The sequence below is a fragment of the Tachypleus tridentatus genome, chromosome 8, assembly GCF_004210375.1.
Source record: "Tachypleus tridentatus isolate NWPU-2018 chromosome 8, ASM421037v1, whole genome shotgun sequence".
Taxonomy (NCBI): Eukaryota; Metazoa; Arthropoda; class Merostomata; order Xiphosura; family Limulidae; genus Tachypleus; species Tachypleus tridentatus.
In genome coordinates this window covers 151,798,108-151,822,444 of record NC_134832.1, presented here as the reverse complement: position 1 = coordinate 151,822,444, position 24,337 = coordinate 151,798,108, and the positions used below count along the sequence as shown (strand labels likewise).

General features: G+C 31.9%; 1 protein-coding gene across 1 annotated transcript in view; it reads right to left on the bottom strand.

Moving 5' to 3' along the window:
* Positions 1 to 24,337, bottom strand: part of LOC143223751 (cilia- and flagella-associated protein 58-like) — a 100,358-nt gene that overhangs the window by 39,490 nt on the left and 36,531 nt on the right. The window contains exons 7-10 of the mRNA XM_076452141.1: positions 15,402 to 15,539; positions 12,269 to 12,428; positions 4,443 to 4,525; positions 1,736 to 1,927 (exon numbers count right to left, since the gene is read on the bottom strand). Coding sequence (XP_076308256.1) covers positions 1,736 to 1,927; positions 4,443 to 4,525; positions 12,269 to 12,428; positions 15,402 to 15,539 — 573 coding nt within the window. The remainder of the gene's footprint in view (positions 1 to 1,735; positions 1,928 to 4,442; positions 4,526 to 12,268; positions 12,429 to 15,401; positions 15,540 to 24,337) is intronic.

Below are 24,337 nucleotides of genomic sequence, written 5' to 3'. Positions count from 1 at the left end.
CTGTTTATATAATATTGGTAAATAAAATATAATATTGTTAACAGAAGCTGTTTATATAATATTGGTAAATAAAATATAATATTGTTAACAGAAGCTGTTTATATAATATTGGTAAATAAAATATAATATTGTTAACAGAAGCTGTTTATATAATATTGGTAAATAAAATATAATATTGTTAACAGAAGCTGTTTATATAATATTGGAAAATAAAATATAATATTGTTACCAGAAGCTGTTTATATAATATTGGAAAATAAAATCATAACAAATTAGCAATGCTGATGTTATTATTCTATACATTGTGTTTAGAACACAGATTTTTATATGGTTTATGTAATATGACATTTAATATCCATTTACAGGCCCATTTGGTTCAAGTGATAAGTCCACTGTAAATTCATAGTGCTTTTGCATTTGGCTCTACAAATGGTCAGATGGTAAAACTAGTAAAATGTGCAAAATGTATTCCACATCAGATTGTGAACAAGTTCTGTTTAAGAAGGTATTTACCAACTTTCACAAGAATGTACAAAATAAGAAGTGGCTTCACAGCAGCCTTAAAGAGCCTGCATCATCAACATTTATACACTTCGTTGGTGATAACGTACATTTAATTTGGCACTAAGCTGTACAGGTTATTTTGAGTCCAGATAAAACTGAGGCAGCTGCCAAAGATGTTGGTTACATTCCTAAATCATTTAAAGTATTTTCATAAACAATTGCAAATTAACAACTGATCTATTTAATATACGATTGAAAAAACTCACATAAAATCAGATGATAATGTGGTGGAACTAAGAAATAATGGACTTAAAATTGTTACTTTCTCATGTGACACTTCAAAAAAAATGTTCAGTGTAGTTGAAGAAAATCTTATTAAAAAGGACAAAGTAAGATTTTAATAATCACATCCTTTTAGAATATAACAAAAATGTACTGCTGCTACTTATCATTACTCATAGGCTGGGTTTAATATTGTAGATTTATATAATAGAATATATAAATACATATAAATACAGATAAGTTTACAACTTGTCACTGGTGCTTTAACTACAAAGACTGACCTACATGGATACTGCAAGAAGTTTCATTAATACATTATAAGGTATTCTTATTATATCCATACAAGTATGTTAAAGTTCCTAAACCAGCAACCACTTATAATTTCCAGTTAAAAACCAGAATTAATATTCAAAGTTGGTTGTATAAACCAGCTAATGTACATCTAAGACCAGCACACAACAGTTTCGTCTTGAAACCAGAAAGACAGAGGCAGATCAACTAGAAGAACCAGCTGAGCTGCTCTGAGCTGTTTCTACCAGTAGTGACATGTGGTGTATCCATTCTTTGTGTGAGAGCAACTTCTATAGAACTATACATCTAATCCTTGTAAAATGTTCCTACCTTGCTATAAATGTATCAGTTTAGGAAAGTTCCTAATATAATTTTTATCAGTTCAATGCTTGTTAGCATTTTCCTACTTTTGTGTTAGTTCAATTTTAGTAAAATATTTCTACCTTGGTATAAGTGACAATCATGCATTAAAACATGGAATATATATGGTGCAAATTGGAAATATTACCCTAAAAAATTGAAATTTGATACAGTTTTTACAGAGAGTTGAAGTTTAAAGGAATGTTTTAAATAAAAGTGTTGACTGGTTGTTGACTTATGTTTGTACTTTGGATGATCTTTATTCATCTACAGTTCTATAAAGTCTACAACTGATTACCTTCTCTGTTGACTCTCGAGCTTCATTGATATATCGGTCTCTTTCCTTCTCTAGTTGGAAAAGTATTTTTCTTTGTTTTGTAGCTTCTTCTCTGTAGTTCTGGACCTCATGCTCGAGGGTTTTTTTCGCTTGTTCATGTAGTTTTAAAACATTAATTTGTTTCTGAGTATCTCCTGCAGCTTTCTGTAGATTCTGTTGATTTCAATTAATTTAGTCACTGCTGAAATGTTCATTTTAAAATTTCTTCCATATGATAGTTTAGAAAGAGATAATTGTACAAATGAAAAATCAAACATATGTTGTAACTTAATGTGCTGCAAGATATTATCAAGCATTTTACAGGTCTTCAAAGTTAGTCACATATGTTGTAACTTAATGTGCTACAAGATATTATCAAGCATTTTACAGGTCTTCAAAGTTAGTCACATATGTTGTAACTTAATGTGCTACAAGATATTATCAAGCATTTTACAGTTCTTCAAAGTTAGTCACATATGTTGTAACTTAATGTGCTGCAAGATATTATCAAGCATTTTACAGTTCTTCAAAGTTAGTCACATATGTTGTAACTTAATGTGCTGCAAGATATTATCAAGCATTTTATAGTTCTTCAAAGTTAGTCACAATGCACAACATTAAGTCAAAATTCATTTAACACACTACAACATGAGTCATAATTTACTTAATACAATACAATGTGAACCATAATGTACTTAACACACTACAACATGAATCATAGTGTACTTTATTTTGTTTATTGTAATAAAATAAAAATGTTGAAATATGCAAAGTTATATAGTGTGAGTTCAGTAGAAAGGTAAGTTATGAGCTATTCTACTCCGAAAGTCCAACAGAAATGTACTTTCTTTAAAATTTGAATGTTACTTATTAAAACCTTTTGACATGTACAGTAAAGAACAGCTGGAATGAGAGAGTTAAACTGTTTAAAATAATTTGTTATTGTATAAAGTATAAGCAATGTGTCTTACTTTTCCTATTTTACCCAGTTGTATTAACATGAAAATATATCGTTGTAGGTGGTAGCTGTCTTGCAACCCTCACTGTTAGTGCTGTATTTGGGTCTTAACCCCCAAACACCTGATAAGCTTGGGTGTGGTTAGAGATATTACAAAGTTTTTACTTGGCAAGACAGTTTATAATGTGACAGTTATTATCTTGTCAGTTCACAGTAAATAACACTGTGTTATCATAAATTATTATCTAAACAATCTTTTATTGCTCATTTTTTATTATACAAAATTGTTAGGAAAGTCAGGGATAATTATACACATCTTGGAAATATTATTTGCCTGTTATATCCTTCTCATAAAAATTGTATCTTCATTATGGTAGTTTTAAACACTATAAGAATACTATCTTATATATTTGTTAGCTTTTCACCAAATTTTAAGATGCAGTCTTTGTGGAATGAAGTTGTTAGGTTAATATTCAGGGCATAGTTCTAATAACTGCTGTACAAAGTTTATTCAAAAGTACATTGGAGTGTTGATTTATTCAAACCTAAAGTATGCAGTGTGTTAATTATTACACAGTATAACTTACACATGTCACTATGTTGTTTATTATAGACATATTAAATTACTGAGATATTACTTTAATATTTCAAAAGTAACAAGTGCAGTAAGGAACAAATATAACAAAGCCCATAATAAATTCTAAATGGTTTAGCACACTTTACCCAAAGTCTGTTTCTGCTCTGTAATTAATTAGAAATTATAACAACCATCTTTGAAAGGTTCTTTTAATGAATTAGATAAATAAAGAATGATATATATTAATATAATAAAGAATGATATATATTAATATAAAAAAGAATGATAAATATTAATATAATAAAGAATGATATATATTAATATAATAAAGAATGATATATATTAATATAATAAAGAATGATAAATATTAATATAATAAAGAATGATATATATTAATATAATAAAGAATGATATATATTAATATAATAAAGAATGATAAATATTAATATAATAAAGAATGATATATATTAATATAATAAAGAATGATATATATTAATATAATAAAGAATAATATATATTAATATAATAAAGAATGATAAATATTAATATAATAAAGAATGATATATATTAATATAATAAAGAATGATATATATTAAAATAATAAAGAATGATAAATATTAATATAATAAAGAATAATATATATTAATATAATAAAGAATGATATATATTAATATAATAAAGAATGATAAATATTAATATAATAAAGAATGATATATATTAATATAATAAAGAATGATATATATTAATATAATAAAGAATGATATATATTAATATAATAAAGAATGATAAATATTAATATAATAAAGAATGATATATATTAATATAATAAAGAAAGAGACACGAAATAAGCAAAATTAACAAAAATTATAATGGTCCCATATTGAGAGCAGCTCAACTTTGCTATGGATAGTTTTAAATTGGAGAAGGCAGTAATTCATGGACTGGCTTGAAAAATGTGCTGAATAAAAATACATAATGAGTGAAAAAAGAAATTATTACAGTAATTGTTATTGTTCTACATTAAAGACATGTAAATGTCACAAAATAACTAAAAACAACATACAATAAGAATGAAGATACACTTGCTCAACCTATCAAAAATATAACCAATTTAATAGTTAAAGTTTTAGAATAATGAAAGAGAAAATACATACCTTGTTTAATAATTCTTTTTCTCTAATTAAGTCTTCAATAGTCCTTTTATTTTGTTCTACCTGTTTATTAGAATTTTCTAGTTCTATATGAGAAAAAAGCTACAGCTGTAAATATATTCTGCAACTCATAATGCTCATCCATGTCTAATAAATGTCTGAAAGTTCATCATTAACTAACATAGTTAATTATATGGAGATTGATGATACTGTTAAATGCTAATATTTTCCTCAATTGAAAGTATTTTCAGTAATTAATTACTTCTCTGTACATAGTATAGCAGCTATCCCTTACACTATGCTTTTGAGATTCTGCAAATGCCATTAGCTTTAAGTTATCTCCTACCTAAAACACATGTTATAATGCGAAGCTCATTAATGCATGATGTAATCATCATATGATAATATCCTCCACAAGTAGGAGGGGGGGAAACAACCTCCATGCACAGTAGGTCACCATAAGTATTTGTATTTGAATTAACTTCATTCTAAAATGAGGCAAGGAAATGTGCACTGTTAGTGGAGAGGAAAGGTGGGAAGGTGTGCAGAAAGGTATCTTTTGGAAGTACACTTTCAGGTAAGAAAAATGTTAACTTCCAAAACGACAGGCTTACTTGTATACAGTAGCTAGAAACCCACATTAATGAAGCTGAGGGACCAGTGCAATTGCAAAAACCTACATTAGCTCTATTCAGAGAAGGTAACAAAAAAGGAATGTTCACCCTGAGCATGACACCCTGTAGTACATGGGGGCTTACTTGAAAGACAATATTTGTGGGAGACCACATCCATCTCAGGCAGGGTATACTATTTTCCCAGATGGATATATAAAAGGATAAAGGTAAAATGAGTCATTGGATTGGCAGAAAAAGACATGACCAACCAAGCAATTGCAGCAACAGGTCAGTTGACCTGAGGTATAACATGGCTAATGCAAATACCAAACCATATGGTTTGATACATGTTTTTTGTACAACTGACTCAATTTGTATACAAAAAGAGGATCTAAGTCCCTTCTTGTTGCATGAGGAAAACACTTTGCCTCATCTAGCTAGCAAAATTACCAGAAAATTTATATATTAGGTTGAGGAATAATTTGTGAACGTTTTTAAATAATTTCATTCAAGCATTACATGCAAGACTATACAATACTTCAATGCATGAACACATTACACTCAAAACATTTATTATGATACTTTATTTCATGTAATACCTAGGTATATAGTATGCATTGTTGTAAACGAAATTGCAAAAAATTAAATGCAAAAAGCAGATGGTGTCGAAAACGCTCGATTTTGTCCACTTGACATTCCATTTAATGAGCTGAAAATGAAAGCAAAAATTAAAGACATATGAAAATCAAACACACCATCTATTAGAGCAAAAAATTATCTACCAAATGACATGAAATATTTTGCGAAAGCGTTTCATTTATGAATATATTTGTTTAACTTGAAAAAACGCTCACGAATTATTCCTCAACCCAATATTATATGAGATATAAAGTGTCCATGCCTACTTCTTACCACACTGTGCTATCCACTCAGACTTTACTGAGAGGAATTGTACAACTCGTTAGAAATCCTTCAAGTCAACGATCCCAACAGTTATGCATCCTATCTTAACAATGCACCTTTTAAGAGCCAGAAAATTTGGGTTTAATGTTTTATGTCACCTCTGACTTGATGCAAGTTTAGAGAAGTGAGTATACTCTGGTGAGTTTTGAGGAGTGACATGGAGTACATTATAAATGTGTAGAGAAATAAAACATTCATCTATTAAAGATGGTGAGTAGACTGGATAATGTAAACTGTAGAGAGGCACTATCCTAAAAAGTTAAAACTGGCAGATGGTAAAGTTTACAGAACCTCTTCCAAGGATCAGCAAAAGTGCATGGACAGAGAGTGAGTTAAATGGCAAATTTAATGTGATACTGCCAATGAGTATATCTAAGCTAGGAGGAATAGGTGATCTGGATGAGCTACCAACTCCATCTGATAATTGTAGAGGACTAGGGATCCCTGGAAAAATAGGCCCCATAGCAAGAATAAGCTAGTGCAGGAACTCAAAATGGAGCTTACATGACAAGTAACATCTGACCACCCAAACTGGACACAAACAGTAATTAAGATTAGTATGCTCACAGAGGGCCTAGACGGACAGAAAAGACATGGGAGTAAAGGTACAATCTCCTTCCCAAATTGTATAAGTCTTAGGAGAAAACAAGAAGACAGAAAGTAAAATCAAGAAAGATCTGTGAAAGTATACAGTATACATTGCTTAAAAAATGAGATCTATAATGACTACTAGCAAGAAGAAAGAAACAGGTTTCAAAAGAGAGATAATATAAGGAGTAACAGGCCAAGGGGTCAAACAAGGCCTTGGTAAGTATACAGAACAACATCAATAAGGCAATAAAAACAAAGTAGAAAGAACAGTGGAGGAAAAGACAAAACCATATCAACCTTCTGGTAGCCAGCAATGGTAAGAAATGAAAAACTTTTGTTAAACAATCAGATAAAGATTGAAAGGTGGACAACTGTAGGATAGCCTGGTAAAAGAAAAGTGGTCAGAAAAATCTGACCTGCATGCAAGGGACCAGACAAGTCCTCCATGTGAAGATGAAAGGACAACAGTCTTGGTTGAAAGTGAGATGTATGAGGTCGGAGCAAGAGTGATAGCAGAGGTGCCCTGGATGACAGTCAGTGAAATATACGAAACCAAGATTAAGCTTGTTAAAAATATGCAAAAAACAAGACCCAACAAGAAGTGATGCAAATCAATGCCAAGACATATGGGAGAAAGCAATGAGGAGCACATCAAAATAGATGAGACTAGTCCTGTCCTGGCTGAGTGAATCCACAAGGAAAAAGAGAGAAGCAATACATCCAATAAAATAGCTGAGAATGGAGTGAACATTCCATAGGAAGAATCCTGTCCAGCCAGAAAGTCACTCTGTTAACACATTGAAAGCTTCTACAAAATAACAGGTTGTCAGATAAATCCATGCGAATGGACCTGAAACAGGAAGTCCAAAACGTGGAAGCTAAGGTCTCTGGAGCAAGCCATACCCAGAAACTAATTTGAGAAATTAGTGTAGAATGGCCAGAATGGATTATAACTAAGTAATCCATAAAACAAGGTAGCAAACAGAAACATGACTAATAAATGGGCAAAATTTCCAGAGCATTCACAAGGAAGGTACAATCCACAGGACACAGGAAGCCAAACTCCCAAGGCCATGGAGTTGTCTCAAGATGCACCTCACCTGTAAGGGATGGGTAGGAAATACAAACTCTGAAAACTGAGCACTAGAGAGTGAAACTGAAGTCAGGGAACTAGTCCTTAAAGCAGGTGGAGGGGACTTTAAATATTTGGAGTATGAGAAGAGAAAAAGGAAATGGCCATAAGACATAACAAAGGAATGCTAGAGGCAAGGAGGATGAGGCATTTGAAAATGGTAACAGAGGTCAGCCACAAACATGTCAACATAGACTTGTATGCTTGGAGAAAGAGTAAAAGCCAAATAATGCTCAGCATGAGAGTTACGGAGTAAGAAAAGGGTAAAAATAAGAGAAAGACAAAGTAAAGAACAAACTAGTATAACTCAATCCATAAAGAGATTTGGAGAAGGAACATTGTACTCTATAAGTAAAGAGACAATAAGGCATCAAAGAATTTCTGGCCATAGGCAAAGTAGGTGTTATGTTAGGAGGGCTCCTAGAATGTTGAGAGAACTTAATATTAACTGTCACATATAACTGATAATAATTATAGCAGTTCTCAAAATTAGTCCATTTTTGTTGTTATTTAATGATGATGCAGCTTGAAGTCAAAGTTAAAATGAACTAAAAGGAAACCAAAGAAAGTTATAAACGTGAAAAGGCAACACAAGTCTCGTGAAACTGATTAAATTTGACTTAAAGAAACACATCCATTAAAGATAGTGCAGAGGATAATAATGAAGTCAACTCTGCATGCATGTGCTTATGAAGCTATACTACACATGGGGGTTGTGCTGCCCTCCTATTAGTGAAGTGCTATTGTCAGATTACATCATGCACCAGCACAGTTAATATTATAACACACATTTTAGGTGGGAAATAGCTGAAGACTTGTAACACTTGCAAGATCTCAAATCCTAGTGTTTTGGAAAGAATAACACCAAGAAGACTAGTGTTGATAAATGTTCAAAGACATGCAATTAATTAAAAGCATCAAAATGAAGATAAAAAACAACATTTAATAGACCACTGTGATATGAATTAGAAACAGAAATTGACAAGTTTAAAAAGGAAACTTCAGTTTCATCTCTTTTCTCTTTCTTTATGTCTATATAAGGTATAAATGAGTGCCAGATGAAAATGAACATAATTACAAATTTTGTTATTTATATGACCAAATTTACCTTATATACTTGTGTAAAGAATGATTATACTGAGACAGAGAGAAACTGTTTGGTCAACCACAGTACAAACAGTATTTCTATTAAAACCCTAGAAGTGTAAATTATGGCACACAGACAGTCATTCCAACATCAAAATGTTTATTAAACATAAAACAGATTTGTCTATACTTCATTTACAACTTATTATCTTTACTCAGTATTATAAAAGTTTGTACAATTTTAAACCATTTCCTCAGTTATTATAAACATAATATTATTTTCATGTTTTATCTCACTAAGAATAAATCTTGGTTCCTATCACTTCTGTATTGTTGGTCAGTTAAAGCTGATTCAAGGTTGGTTAAAATCGTTCATTTTTATACTCTCCAAAATCTGACCTCTGTACTTTAATCTAGATTTCAGACAAGAAATATCTTAAAACTTGTCATCAGAAATCTACTTTGAAAATCATTCAGAAAGTTCTTTAGTGTGGTGTACTCTCATTTATACAAACCTTTATCCAGAAAAATTGCCTTAATTTACAATAGGGTTAGTAAAATCTTCATCTGTACCTTTTATGTAAATATATCAGTACCTCTGAAAGAAATACCACTGACCAACTATATGCTTTGGAAGAAATGAAAAGGGTTGAGTGCATTATATTGAAATTAATAAGTCAATACTGCCTACATAAAGTCACAGAGGAAATGAATGTACCATAACTAAATTTTAATATTGTTTGGCACCTGTAAGTGGTGATTTTCATAACCATTCCTTCTGATGTTTATTCTCGATTTGGTGGAATGGGGGATTTATGTCAACCTTATTACATTATAGCTGGGTGATTAACTTGATTGATGTCATGAATCCAATCAACTAATTGAAATTAATGTTTCTGACAGTTACTGTTTTTGGCTATTACAACTGAGATATGATTTTTCGTTGTCATTTCTGAAAACTGTTGAAAAATCAACTAATTGAAATCAATGTTTCTGACAGTTACTGTTTTTGACTATTCCAACTGAGATATGATTTTTCATTGTCATTTCTGATTAATTCATGGTTGTTTAGCTTAAAAACTTAATGTCATGACTTACAATAGTAATAAAACAATCAAAATGACTATTTTAAATTATTGTTATTTCAAATTATTCTAAATATCTAAGTCTTTTGAAAATAATAAATTAGTTGAATTTAATCAATAAATAAGCCAAATAATTAGCACATTTCACCAACAATCCACCACTAGATCTTTTGAGATAATGTTATATTCATTCAGTACTATTATATTGAGATAATGTTATATTCATTCAGTACTATTATATTGAGATAATGTTATATTCATTCAGTACTATTATATTGCACCTTTACATTTCACACCTGAGAAAAACATCAAGTTAACCACATTTCTCTTATTGATGAAACCATTTCATATAAAAACTATTACACTTGATTTACTCCATTACCAATGAAGTTACTCTGTTTAGTTTGCAGTGGCTACTGATTACATGATAATTTAAATATTACTCCAAGGCGTAAATGTATAGAGGAATTAAGTAAAACTATTATAATTAATATATATGAGTAGCTCTCTAATAACATAATTTACAACAGACCAATAACTACAGACATAAGCTGTGCATGAAAGAGATATCTTACATTTTAATAAAGTATAACCAACTACAAATAGGACTAAAATAATAAAAACATACCACATGATAAAACCTTTCCATTATTAATTATCAGTAACTAGACTTCGGTGATAGTATTGGCTTATAACCATAACAACACTTATTTGTATACAAAGGTTCAATTTCCTAATCAGTATTCAAAATATCTTTTTATAATAATTTAAAACTGTATGTTGTACAACTACTAAAATTAAATCAGTAAGCTTAAACCTGTATAAAAAATGTAACTTTAAGGGGACACAGTGAGGTACTGGTGTTCATAAAGAATTATATACATGGAATAGATTCATAGCAAACAATGGATAATAAAATAAATTTTCTTATATTGTAATTCTTTGACAAATCTCATTCAGTTTCTATTCCTTAATGTTTCTTCCTAACAACTCTAAGTTTTTTAAACATTTAAATTCCAGTACAAATAATTTTCTTTTTTTTTATGTTACACATCAGTCATAATTATAGAAACTGTAACACAGAATGATAAACATATGGTCTTTCATCATTGACTATAATCTATATGTTCTGGAAAGGAAAACATTATTAACACTCCATAAAAATTAGAAATACTAATACTGGAGATACTTTAATAAACTTCAATGTTATTTTGTAATTGGTGCTACAAATAAAAACTGATAAAAAACTAGTTGTGTTTTACATTCTTTTACACTATTGTAACTTGTAGGCCTATGTTTATACCTGACATTCCAATGAAAATATCATGCTAACTATACTGTGACCAGAGTGAAAATAAACTTGTACAATTTTTCACCAGACTATCAAGTAACTGAATACATATCATAGCTACTAAACTTCATCTAAATGTTTCACTGAAACTGGCACCCTAACAACATAAAACAAAACTGAACTGCTTGCTCTACCAACTGAAAGCAAAATACACTGATCTGATGCTTCACTGGTTCTTATAATCTACTTTGTTCTTAATACACTTACTAAATTTTCATAACATCAAATTTAGAACGTTCTATGTAACTTATGCCTACTTTAGGATCATACACACTCTAGACAACATCTAAATTAAAACACTGAAACTATAACTTACAATACATTTATGACTAAACTATAACTAGGAATATGAAATTCTTATCTGCCATCAATTTTTAAAAAATCAACATAAAGGTACAGATAGTAACAGTTCAGAGATACATAGACAATATATAGAGCAAACAGTGCTCAACTCATTTGTAGAGAACACAGCATTATAATGATTACATTTTACTGAAACAATGGCTACAAGTGACCCCTATTCTCCCATACTTACTGTGCTAATATCCTCCCAGATATATACAATGGTAAGAGGTTATTTCAAAACATATCATATAAAGTATCACACAATTAATACCTTTCTCAGTCTTGCATATGTGGCTTTAACACTCTCATGAACATATCACAACAGTTATGACAGATTAAATTCTCAGATGATAGAAACAGGTACACAATTAATTAAATAGTTGAGAAAAAACGACCATTTGGCTGTAATGCTCAAAGTGTATAAACTTTATGCTTAGCCTCAAATCAACTATATTAAAATATCATTAAACTGTGTTTTCAGGTAAAAGGGTTTTAATAATAACAGTTTAATTATTTACTGTTATTATGCTGTTTTTAAACGTTATTTATAGATCTGCTACACAAGCCTACAAATACGTTATAAAGTTTTACTTTGTTACCATTACATTTAGCAAATATAAACTAATATCTTTCATGGAAAAATAAATATTATACCAAATTACCTTTTTCTAAGCTTGTTACCAGGGATTTTAATACTTCCCGTTGACCATCCATTTCTACCTTTAACTCTTCTATACCCTTCAATTTCTTCTTGGCAGCTTCTTTTTGTTTAGTAAGACGTGTTATGTCTTGCTTTAGGTAATTAATCTCTTCTTCTTTATTCTATGTAAAACATATTACTTTAAATATATATATATATTAGTAAAATTAAATAATTTATATCTAAATGAAGTTAAATGAATAAACAAAATCATGAGGAAGGACTGCATTGAAAACAGCAAATCCCAACCTCTGATTAATTATATTATAAAATATTTAAGCCATAAACAAAACACATTAACATGAAATATTTAAAAACAAATTTTAAAATATGCTGCACTTTTTAAAAAAGGAATATAGGGTACAAGCTACAATGTGGGATTATAAAATGTATTCTAGGTTTTGGAGGTGACTGTGAAAGTAAAACCCACATTGTGGTGGGAATACACCATTTATCAGTCCTAATCTCCAATTTGCTAGTTTCACATAAGAAAATTAGAAATTAGGAGAGCAGGATGTGGGTGCTCAAGCCCGCAGATAGTTGTGAGAAGGAGACTGTTCTCCTGAAAATAAGGTACTACCATTTGGAGGTAAGTGAGATAAAACTTACCTCTTGAGGTTAACATTCCTGCCTCCAATATGATACAGGCACTAATTAACATGACATCATCAAAGTGATAGTTCACTGTGACTGTTGTGCTTTTATATGCAGTTTAAGGTGTACATCTGCATAAAGTAGTGCCAAGTTCTTAGATTACCTTATTTATTAATTAAAAATTTTTAGTAATTTTTAATAGAATTTCTCTGAATTTAGTAATAATTTTATGATAAAAGAAAAGATTTTGATTTTCCAATTTATGGTTTACCCTCCTTACATAGTAATGTGCCACACCCATCTATTATAAACGTTATAACTTTGCAGTTATTCAGATATTGTAAAATTTGTAATAAATTACAATACGTTATTAATAATGTAGACAAAATGATATGAAAATTAACAGCTAATGGATTTCATAAAGAATTGTAGATAAAATTATTAACTTATTCTACAATGAATACAAACATTTATTAAATAAATACAAAGAAAATAAAATCAGAGAACTTTTTTTAAAAATTACTAAAAATTTTTAGTTAAAAATAAGGTAATCTAAGAACTTGACACTATTTTATGCAGATGTACACCTTAAGCCCCATATAAAAGGACAAAAGTCGCAGTAAACTATCACTTTGATGATGCCACGTTAATTAGTGCCTGTACCATATTGGGGGCAGGAATGTTAACTTTCAAGAGGTAAGTTTTATCTTACTTACCCCAAAATGGTGATACCTTATTTTCATTTTTATTTATTTACTTATTTTTTATCTTTTCATGCTTATCTTTTTCTTATTCTAACTTGAGAGAACAGTCACCTTCCACAACTGCAGGCGTGAAGGGTAATATACATGTGAGATGTTGTGGGCTTGAGCACCCACATTTTTCTCTCTTAATTTCTAATTTTCTTGTGTACGACTAGCGAATTCGAGGTTAAGATTGATAGACAGTGTATCCCCACTGCAATGTGGGTCGTACTTTCTCAGTCACCTCTAAAACCTAGGATACATTTTATAATCCCACATTGTAGCTTGTAGCCTAGGATCTCTTTTTTTTTTTTAAAGGTGCAGTGCATTTTAAAAAATTAAAAAAAAATTATGTTAATGTGTTTTGGTTTATGGCTTGAATATTTTATGGTTATAATACATTTTGTTCAGAAGTTAAGAATGTGAATGGAAATCATTATGTCAGAGTGACTGATTTGTTTTGATAGACTGGTCGTCTGTACAGTACCAGACAAACATGTACACTTTTAACTTAATCTAAAATCTATCCTTCCAAAGCTACCCTTCACACTACAGACCTGGCAAGCTACAGAGATGGAGACATTATTCTAGCAAAACTGCAGATGCATACAATACAAGTTCAAAAAATACAAATAAATGATGGACTGTGAAACCATAATAAAATAAACATATCAAAAAATATGTTGAACAAGTTTATCAGAAAATATGGTATTTCAACAAATTTCAGGGAATTTCCATAAACATTCAGGATTAAACAAACATGTTGAGTTTATATTTTGCAATGTGGAAGAAATTCACATATCAGGTGGTGAGACAAAGGGTAACCTTGAATGCAGTTTATATTTTGCAATGTGGAAGAAATTCACATATCAGGTGGTGAGACGAAAGATAACATTCAATGCAGAAGTTTCTTGCTAACTGAGAGAGGTGTGAAAGTCCAAGCTTATACAGGAAACCCAAATCTTCTGTCCTCAAATTCTTTCCACTAAAACTGTGTTACTGATCTCAAATGAAGGTGGATAACAATATAAACACATGGATGCTTCTCAAAATATCCTTCATAACATCTCAAAGGAACAACATATTTTTAACTTTACCATCTTCCCTTATGTCCCAGTAAAAGTTTTGCATTTTCAGCAACATGAATCAGTCAAGAGCAATTATAAAATACTAGTAAAAGCTAAATCATATATATATACACAGTAATATGAAATATTGTGACATCTCTTTAATATTATAAAGTATCATCTATAAGAATGACAGTTTTAAACAACAATAAATGTTGTAAACATTTGAACTGTTAAAACATTTATAAGTACAATATTTTGTTGAGAAATTTATATGCAAAAACGGCTCGTTTGGGCTGAGAAAACACTTTACATAGAAGAGCGAACAACGTTTCGACCTTCTTCGGTGTGAACCTGACGATGACCGAAGAAGGTCGAAACGTTGTTCGCTCTTCTATGTAAAGTGTTTTCTCAGCCCAAACGAGCCGTTTTTGCATATAAAAGTACAATATTTTATATGTGAATGCCAGTGATAGAGAATGTATATACAAAAGACATCAGTGCCACTGAACATTTGTTTTTGGAAATACTGGAATCTCTGGTTATGAGAGTTTTCTGGATACAAATTTGCAGGATAACAAAACTTTTGTATGTATGGATTCTGTACACACAATAAAAAAAAACTAATATTTGTTTTGTTTTTTTTACAAAATTATGAACTCATAATCATAAAGTAAATGAACATACTTACTTTAATGAGCACAGATTTCTGATTGTTGTCACTTGTTAACTGTTCATTGGTTTTCTGTTGGATTTGATGTTCAAGGTGCATTTTTTCTAATTTTGTATTCAAATCCTCCAGTTCTGTTTTGGCAGTGTCTTGGCTTTGCTACAAGAAAATAAACAAAAACATGTGTAGTACCTAAAATACAAGTTGTGCCAAATAGCAAGTGTTCTCTAGTAAGTTCCAGAAACTGGTATATTGTAATACTCAGGTACACCGAAATCTGTCAGATAAATACAAGTTAATCTTCAAAATTCCAAAAGTTATGTAGAATATTAAAATAGAAACAAACAACAAAGAAACTTCACATATACATATGAATAAATGAAGTTAAAATTTTTCAAAACTGAAAATGTATTTCTTATCAATACTTACCTTCTCTAACGTAATAGCTTTTCTTGATTAGTACTGCAGCAAGTTTCAAATGCTTATCACAAGCCTCACACACCACATTTCTGTATATCATACATGTAAATAATTACACAGCAAAACTCTACTAATAGGAGCACAACACAACCCCTATCATATGTAGTTATTAATCACTTCGAAATTGGTCATAGAACCTACACCACATATCAAGTTATCCACAGAAGTGGGTAAGCTGCATGGGAAATGTGAGGGGAGGTAAGTATCTACCATAAATACATTTTCAGAAAAAGAAAAATGTTAACTTTTAGCATGATATCTTACCTTTTCTGATGAAATAGCTAGAATCCCACACAGAAGTGGTGGAAGGGCTAGTGAAAAAAATGATCCCCCTTGAGGAAGTACCCAAACAGAAATCATGAAGTGTGGAACCAAAAATAAAATATAATACTTCAGTAGAAGACTGCACCAAATATGATCAATGTAGACTCTTCATTCTTTTATGACTCTGTTGCAAACATAAAAGGCGGGAAAGTATGAAGGAACCCCATTATATGTATTACCAATTAATGGGATCCCTTGATGTCAATCGACTGAGCAAAACAGACCATAGTGGTGGTTTGACCTCATCCAACACCTGACAGTATGTGGAATTGTTTCTACTGTAGGCAGAGGATCACCTATCTTTTCACCTCAAAATAGGAACAGGTAGGGAATACAAGCTTCCATACCAAAATGCATCTGCATTTGCAAACATATTTCCATCCCTACCAGCATCTGATTCACCAAGTAATTAGATCCAGCAGATAGTAGGAAGGGAGAAAGCTCCAGTTGGTTGACATCTCTAGGTCAAAACCTATCAGCATTGAGTACCTTTCTTTCATTCCACAGTAAGAGGATACCTGACTGTATGTGAGAATACATGTGCCATATCCATTTACAACCAACACCAGATCTGCCAGGACCAACATCCAGCAGATGGTGAGAAAAGGGACTGCAAACGTAGGGTGCATCTCCAGTTCAAAATATGCTAACACTGGGCATTTTTCATCCAGTCTGCAGTTGAAGGAGAGATACCAGCTAGAACATATGTGAAAACTTACTTAGCTGGACCATCTCCATCCAATACATGACCCCATAAGAACCTCATTTGGAGCATTTTAGGTGAGAGGAACGTTTCAGCCTAAGGGACAAACTGCAATATATATGCAGTTATGGCATGGTAGAGTACTTCAGTCAAAACCACATGGTATCCAGAATTGTGCATCAGGGTTCACAATAGGAAAGGCATCACATGATTCTAATCATGACCCAATAATCTCCATCCAGAACCATACCCACCAGGAATGTATTCCACAGGATAGTAGGGACGCTACAGTGGGAAAAAGCAATCTGCCAGAGATATGTATATATTAATACAGTATAGTGCCACAACCAAAACTTAGCAGTGTCTGGAACTGTACAACAAATCTGTAGTAGGAAGTAGTATAACACCAAAGACACCTGCAGAATGCTACTGACCTATTCTCAACTGAGTGGTATGATACATTACAGAGGAGGATAGGCCTCCATGGTCAACCATCCCAGTGGCTAGGAACTGGTAAGTGGCAAGAGCTCCCATACTCCACTAGAAGAAGGAAAGGAAAACATTTTGGAGAATCTGGAAGACCACATCACTTAGGACAATGCAATGAGTGACTATGGTATCCTATTTTGACAAGCAGAACTGTCAAATCAATAGAGTCAACCAACTTAGTAGCATCTAAGATTGTTCATGTGGTTCATGGTAGGAAGAGTTTTAATGTCACAGAGTATCAGAAATGGGCAACTATCTCTGTTTGCTTTATTCAGGTGTGCCCATAAGTTTCAAATTTTGGATACATATTTATTAAGCAAAGGACCACTACAGAGAAATACTGGTGGTCATATGGAACACTCCCTCTCTATTGTGTATATAACTTAATCCCGCAACATAATTGTTTAGGCATAGTTTACAACTGAATGATGACACACAGTCAACACCTGACAACATCTGAAATTGTACATCAGGTCCATAGTAGGAAGAGATACAACATAACTGACACTGAACATGGTAACAGGATGGACAATATAGATTTTCAAAAAAATATACCAAGTAAGGCACTACTTGTCACTGAGTGGGATCCACAATACACTAGCAGAAAGACATTTGTAAATAATGAAATAATAAAAACACAGCTTTCACCAGTCAAAACAACACTGCAGTATGTAAGATGGTGACTGGAGGTAAACAAAAACCAAATGAGCAAGAAATGGCCATGTGATATAAATAATATGAAACAAAGGTATGAAGTGTAGCCCATACAATGATCCTCATGATGACCTCCAAAGGAAGACAGAAATGGACAGTGAGAGATATGGTGAGGTGACAAATATGATAAGAAGATACCCTAAAATGGTGACACTTCTCAGGGGAAAGGGAAGGATACAACTGCTTAAGTTAATGGTAAATTCAACTTATAAAGGTAATTTGAGATAGGTTCAAGGACTCAGAAAGATTCAATAAAATAATCAAATATTTACAGGGTCATGGAGGGGAGCAGTGTGACTGAGATACCATTGGAGGGCTTGGACTAGACACAGGAGACATTCAGGATTAGAAAAGTCTTAAATATGAGAAACAAAAACGAATGGTCAGGCAAGAGGAGAACATAGGAACTGTGGAAACAGCACATGATGAGCATCAATCCCACAGATCTCAGATCACCACTGACTACAAGCCAATAAATATGAGAAATAGGTATTTTACGAAAGGGGATACAGGGAACACAAATCAAAGATTCGAGTGGAGGAAAAGTGAGAGTATGAATGGCTACATTAAAATTCCAACCTGGGGGAGACATAGGGTAGGGAGGATGGGAAAGAGAAACACATGAAATAACAAACACAGCATAACAGACTTGAAGACAGAGGTAAATTTAGTATACATGAACATGCAAAATAATACAGTTCAATAGCTGGCAATCAAGGAAACTGACAGTCCCTTATCAAAGAGCCCAGAGAAAAATGCAGTCAACTGTGGTAGAGAAAGTTGTAAAGGACGATGTTCCTGTCAGAGCAACCAACACTAAAAAGTATACTATTTATGCTGATAAACTTTCCAGGAAGAACATAAAAAATGGGCAATCAATAAGGCTAATAAGGCAACAAACCTGAACAATTCAAACTGTCTGGGAAGAGGCTGGACAGAAGCCATGTGTGAAGCCAGGAGACAAGTTTCATGTATAGTTTCCTGTATCATTTCATTAAATCTTCTGTAAAACTCACTAACATTTTGTTCAGCCCTCATCTTTGAGCTTTGAACTTGGTCCTATGAATTGTTATGTTTATGTAAAGGTCAAATATACGACTTAACCTATTGCCAATTTTTCTTCAACCAAGTACTTTAATGCAGGACTCTCTAGTTTTGGTATCAGACATTACATTATTTAGCTCTAAATGCATGCATTCCAAACAACAACTTCCTTGAAATGTTTAAAAATTGATACTAATTCTCTTTAGACGTTTCACTGAAGATTAGTGGGTTTACTAGTATTTAATTGAGAGGCTATGCACATTGCTGATGCTTCAGAAATATGACATCCTCGAGCAAAGTCTTTTGCAAAATGATGTAATATATAGGGAAACATAAAATGACAATGCACAGGAATATGTATTGTTGTCATCTTCTTTGCTGACTTTAGCTACCAAGCAGGATCACAGGGGTTTATCATTGTCAAAAATGTTCCTGAATGAGTGAAACAGTAGATATTCTACCTAACTACTGTGGTATTTTGCCTACAACTTTATCCAACACACACACTTACCTCTCTCCTATAACTCTAACCAGCACCTTATGATGATTGTACTTGTTAATAAGTACCTTGCTGTACAATAATAACCACTCCAGTAAATTTTGGAATGTTCCAGCTGCTCAGAACTACCATGACACTTCACTGCTTCTCTGTGTTTCAGATCATGAGAACTAGTCATCAGCCTGTGTATCCCCTAGCTATCTAGAAACTTCTCAGCAAGAATAGAGACACAGCTCTTACAATGGCTAATAAACGTTTTTGATCTCAGAGAATATTTATTCTAGTCCTTTCTGCATTCTTGTATTGAATCCTCATTTCACACTTAGCTTTCTTCACTCATCCATAAGTTTTAAGTGCCTTTCCATATCAATAATTATTTTTAAACATTACACTACCAGAGAGTCAAATGAACCAAGAAGTGTGTTCCAAGTAAACTCTGCAACAAGCAACTTCTTTGTTAAAGTAGTTAGGCTGTACATCTTGATAACAAAGCAAAATATAAAAGTTCATACTAATGTGTTTGTTTTTATCTTCTTTTTTTGCTGAATTTTGTCCTCAAATATGTCTTGTCCAAGATTCTCAGTTAGCATTTGTACAGCACTATTTATATACTAAAGTAAATCTTGTAAAATAAAGAGATAGAAAAAAAACTGAATCATTTGTCTAAAATAAGATGCATGTTTAGCCTTTTGGGATGCTTTCTCAAAGATTCAACCAAGGATCCTAAACCAATCACAAAGTTTTGATGAGAAAGCAATATGAGTGCAAAATATTATAAAGCTGGTTGCAAAAGCGTGTGATGATCATTCTCATTATAAACTAAAATGAGAGTCCACTAGTGGATATGTCACTGCATCCAGCATTAAAAAGAAGAAGAAAAAAAATATCCACATAGAACTACAAAAAAAAAAAAAGGTTAGAAATGAATCCCAAACTGACAAGAAAGTTTTGTTATTCTTGTATCTTAAGTTATATAAGACATCACATATTCAAAAATAATTGAAATGTACTGAACGTTGGGGACCTAACTGGAGCCTTCAATTTGATTAAAAAAAACAGAAAAAACAGACCTAAATACTCAGCCTTTGACTTTAGTATGAACAGCCTCACTTCTGGTAATTGGTGCTTGTCAAAATATCTTAAAAATTGTTCAGTGTAGAATTGTAGAGATAAAGTACAATATATTAGAAGAAATGAAGGAGATGGTTTGAAATTATTTGAAGCAAGACCTCAAGATTTTTTGTCTCTTGCTGCTAACATTTCTCATAAGAAGCATTTCTTTTCAAATTATTGCTTGAAATAGTGCCTTTCTCACTTTCTACTTAGTGTTTTATATTCCAGTTTTAATTTTCAAAACAGGTTAAGTTCCAAACTGCTTGCTGATATGTGATGTGCAACCAAAACCAGGAATTTCAACCAATCACAACTCTTTAATAGATTTGGGAAAATTTAACAGTCAATCATCAGTGAAGTCGAGAAAACCCACTTATAGAGAAATATATATGTATAAACGGCTCGTTTGAGTTGAGAAAATTTTTACGTAGAACCTGACGATGGCCGAAGAAGGTCGAAACGTTGTTCACTCCTCTATGTAAAAAATTTTCTCAACCCAAATGAGCCCTTTTTACATATATATTTAACAATTAATTATTCTTCATGTTTTTCCTTCATTCCACTGTTGCTACTGTGGAAGGTGTTACAAATTAATACTACTGTTATATAAAAATAAAGAATATGGTATGTTAACAGGTGTTCTCTAATGTCATGCATGGATGTCTTCATAGTGTGTGATTTACCTTGATGTACATAAATAAATATGAAGATACATATATTTTCTAATAGCACTGCTAAAAATTAAGACTAAAAGTAACATCTTCTAATAAAAGCCTATTTATAATACAACTAAGTTTAAAACAAGTCTTTAGCTTTAAAAAGATGTTCAACCATATTCACTAGGCAATCCTCTTGATCAGAATCTAAAGTAAAACTTTAGTTTCATGGGCTTTTATGCTTTGCTTAGTTTACAAACCAAATAAAGGCACTAATGAGGCACCTCTAAGTATGTGGATGCCCCGCATGATTAATTGTAGCAATAAACAGAGAAAGAGACCATACAAGTAAACATATTTTTCAAGGTAATGATGTTTAGAAAATAACAACGTGTTGCCACGTGAATAATCTAAAAGTGCAATATAAGTGAACATATTTTTTCTAAAGCAATAATGTTTATAGACAGAACAATGATATCTGAAGCAAACACTGAGAAACGTGTCACAGTACATACAATCTGTTGATGAATAACTGACGCTACCAAAGGTCAAATAAATACAGAGGCATCACTTAGGGCATTACTTCAGAGAAACACACTGAGGGACTTCAATTAACAAATAGACACTTTTGGAGTTACAGTAGGTTACTGAAGCTATAAACTAAAATCGAGGAAATGTCTTATGAATGTTGAACTAAATAATCAGATGATAGTGAGCTTGTAAGAAGATATACAAACTTAGATGTTGGGCCTGAAGACCTCAATTAATGAGATGACACTATAATTGGACCATTGTTCCTGGATGGTGGAGAAAATACTTTACATGTGTAGAAAAGGGATCACGTGGTCAGTTAAATCAACCAAACCCATGTTAAAAAGAGGATAAGTAATTAACTGGAGAATGTTGGAGTTCGTAAACAAAGTTTGACAGTTTAATGGTGTACCAGTAAGAGTGTTTGTCACAAAACGAACTCAGAGCTATAGAGAACAGAAAACCAGCTGTTTTTTTTAGTAGGCTGATAAACACCTTAATACTAATATAAAAGGGCTTGGAAAATAAGCCCAGGGAGTTAGTTAGTTAGTCAGCTAAGTAAGTTAGATAGCTCAGTATCTTAGTCAGAATCTCAACAGAAAACAGGAAGATGTTTCCATACCCAAGCTCTATGTAAGTGTTATTAATGCCATTATTCCTTTACATCAGTCACCATGGTAATAGAAGTAACTAATTGTCAATAATAAACCTTAGCAAGTTAGACTGTATATATGTGTGTAATGTTAAATGTTTGAAAGTATCAATAAAGTGTTTTATTGGACATCTTGGGCTCGAGTCTCTTTTGTTTGAACAGTAAAGCCCTGAGTTAATGCTTATGAGCTCCATTTGCCTGGACATCCACACTTAAAAATAAATTTTGCATGTAACAGTGGGTAGTATTAGTCAAAGCTTCAATGGTTAAACCAATTCAACCCACAGGTCATCCCATGACCCTGTCATGTGACACTAAAATATAATTTCATAACTAGACTAGAATATTCAGATATATTGATAATTACAAGTACTGACACAAAATGTTATGCAGAATAGTATAGTGAACACAGACAGCAAAGGAAGTTCAAATTAACAACATTTATTTATTTATGATCTAATTTTATGTTTATTATATCATTAAACTGATTATTCTGGATTATCAGCTGAGTATATGGATTTAGGAATAACCTAAGTCCCCTGAGTTGTCCAGCCAAATACACGGACATTGTAAGTAGTGTACTATAAATAATATATTAAAAACCTGTACTCATTGTTAAGGGTAAATATTTTTAGTTTTGATAAATGCAGATAGCTTACACTGATCAGAAGTTAATATTAAATGCAAACAATATCTGTTATAATATGATGGGTGGAGATGTCTTATTTTTACCCTTTCAAAATTAGTATAAAATATGTCTTTAGTCATGTATATTTAGGTAATTTTTCTAATTTTTGCCAGTGTTTTGTATGCAGTTGGTGAAACCCTATAACCTCTTCTTATAAAAATTATATACCTGTGTGCTTGCACCATAGATTTATACTTGCTTGGTTCTATTCCTATGTCTTTCCTTCCTGGAATATGGTCAGATTTATTTCAAGGGTTGGTGCAGAAAGAACTTGTACAAGTTAATATGTCTTTCTTGAATATATTTAATAATTAATCAAAGAATTATTGCATACTGCACATGAAGACTATTAGCATTTAAAAATGAAATATGTACTTGATTTTTTAACTTACACATCTTGTTTTTGTCTGATATAAACATGCTTTATACCTGATCTTTTGCTCCAGTGGCCTGTTTGTCTTCAACACCGAACCAGAGAGCAGCTAATATGTAAGAAAGTTTCATGTATAGTCAGTTATCCTTCAACAGGGAACCAGAGGTTAGCCAATATGTTAGAAAATTTCAGATAAAGCCAATTATCCTTCAATAGGGAACCAGAAGCTAGCCTATATAACATAAAGATTTGCATACAGCCAGTTATCCATTGACATGAAACCAGAATCTAACCAATGTGTTAAAAAGTTTCAGATACAGCCAGTTAGCCTTCCACATGTAACCATATTGAGGCTATCCAGTATATTAGAAAGCTTCACATACAGCCAATTAAATTTCAAGATGGAAGGGAGTGAGAGGAGGTAAGTACCTATCAAAAATACATTTCTAGTGTAGGAAAATTTTAACTTCTGAAACACTGAAAATATGAAGGGGTCAGGGAAGATGTGGCAGTATTGAAATACATGAATAACAACTGAAACCCACAGACTTGCCTGACTTTCTTCTTCTGGTACATTCATTTTCTTTGGGAAAGTGTGGTGTAATTACAACAATAATAAGGAGTGGATATACCCTAGTATATAATTGACAATAGGACTGACGTTACACACGAAGATTGAGTTTGGTGATGT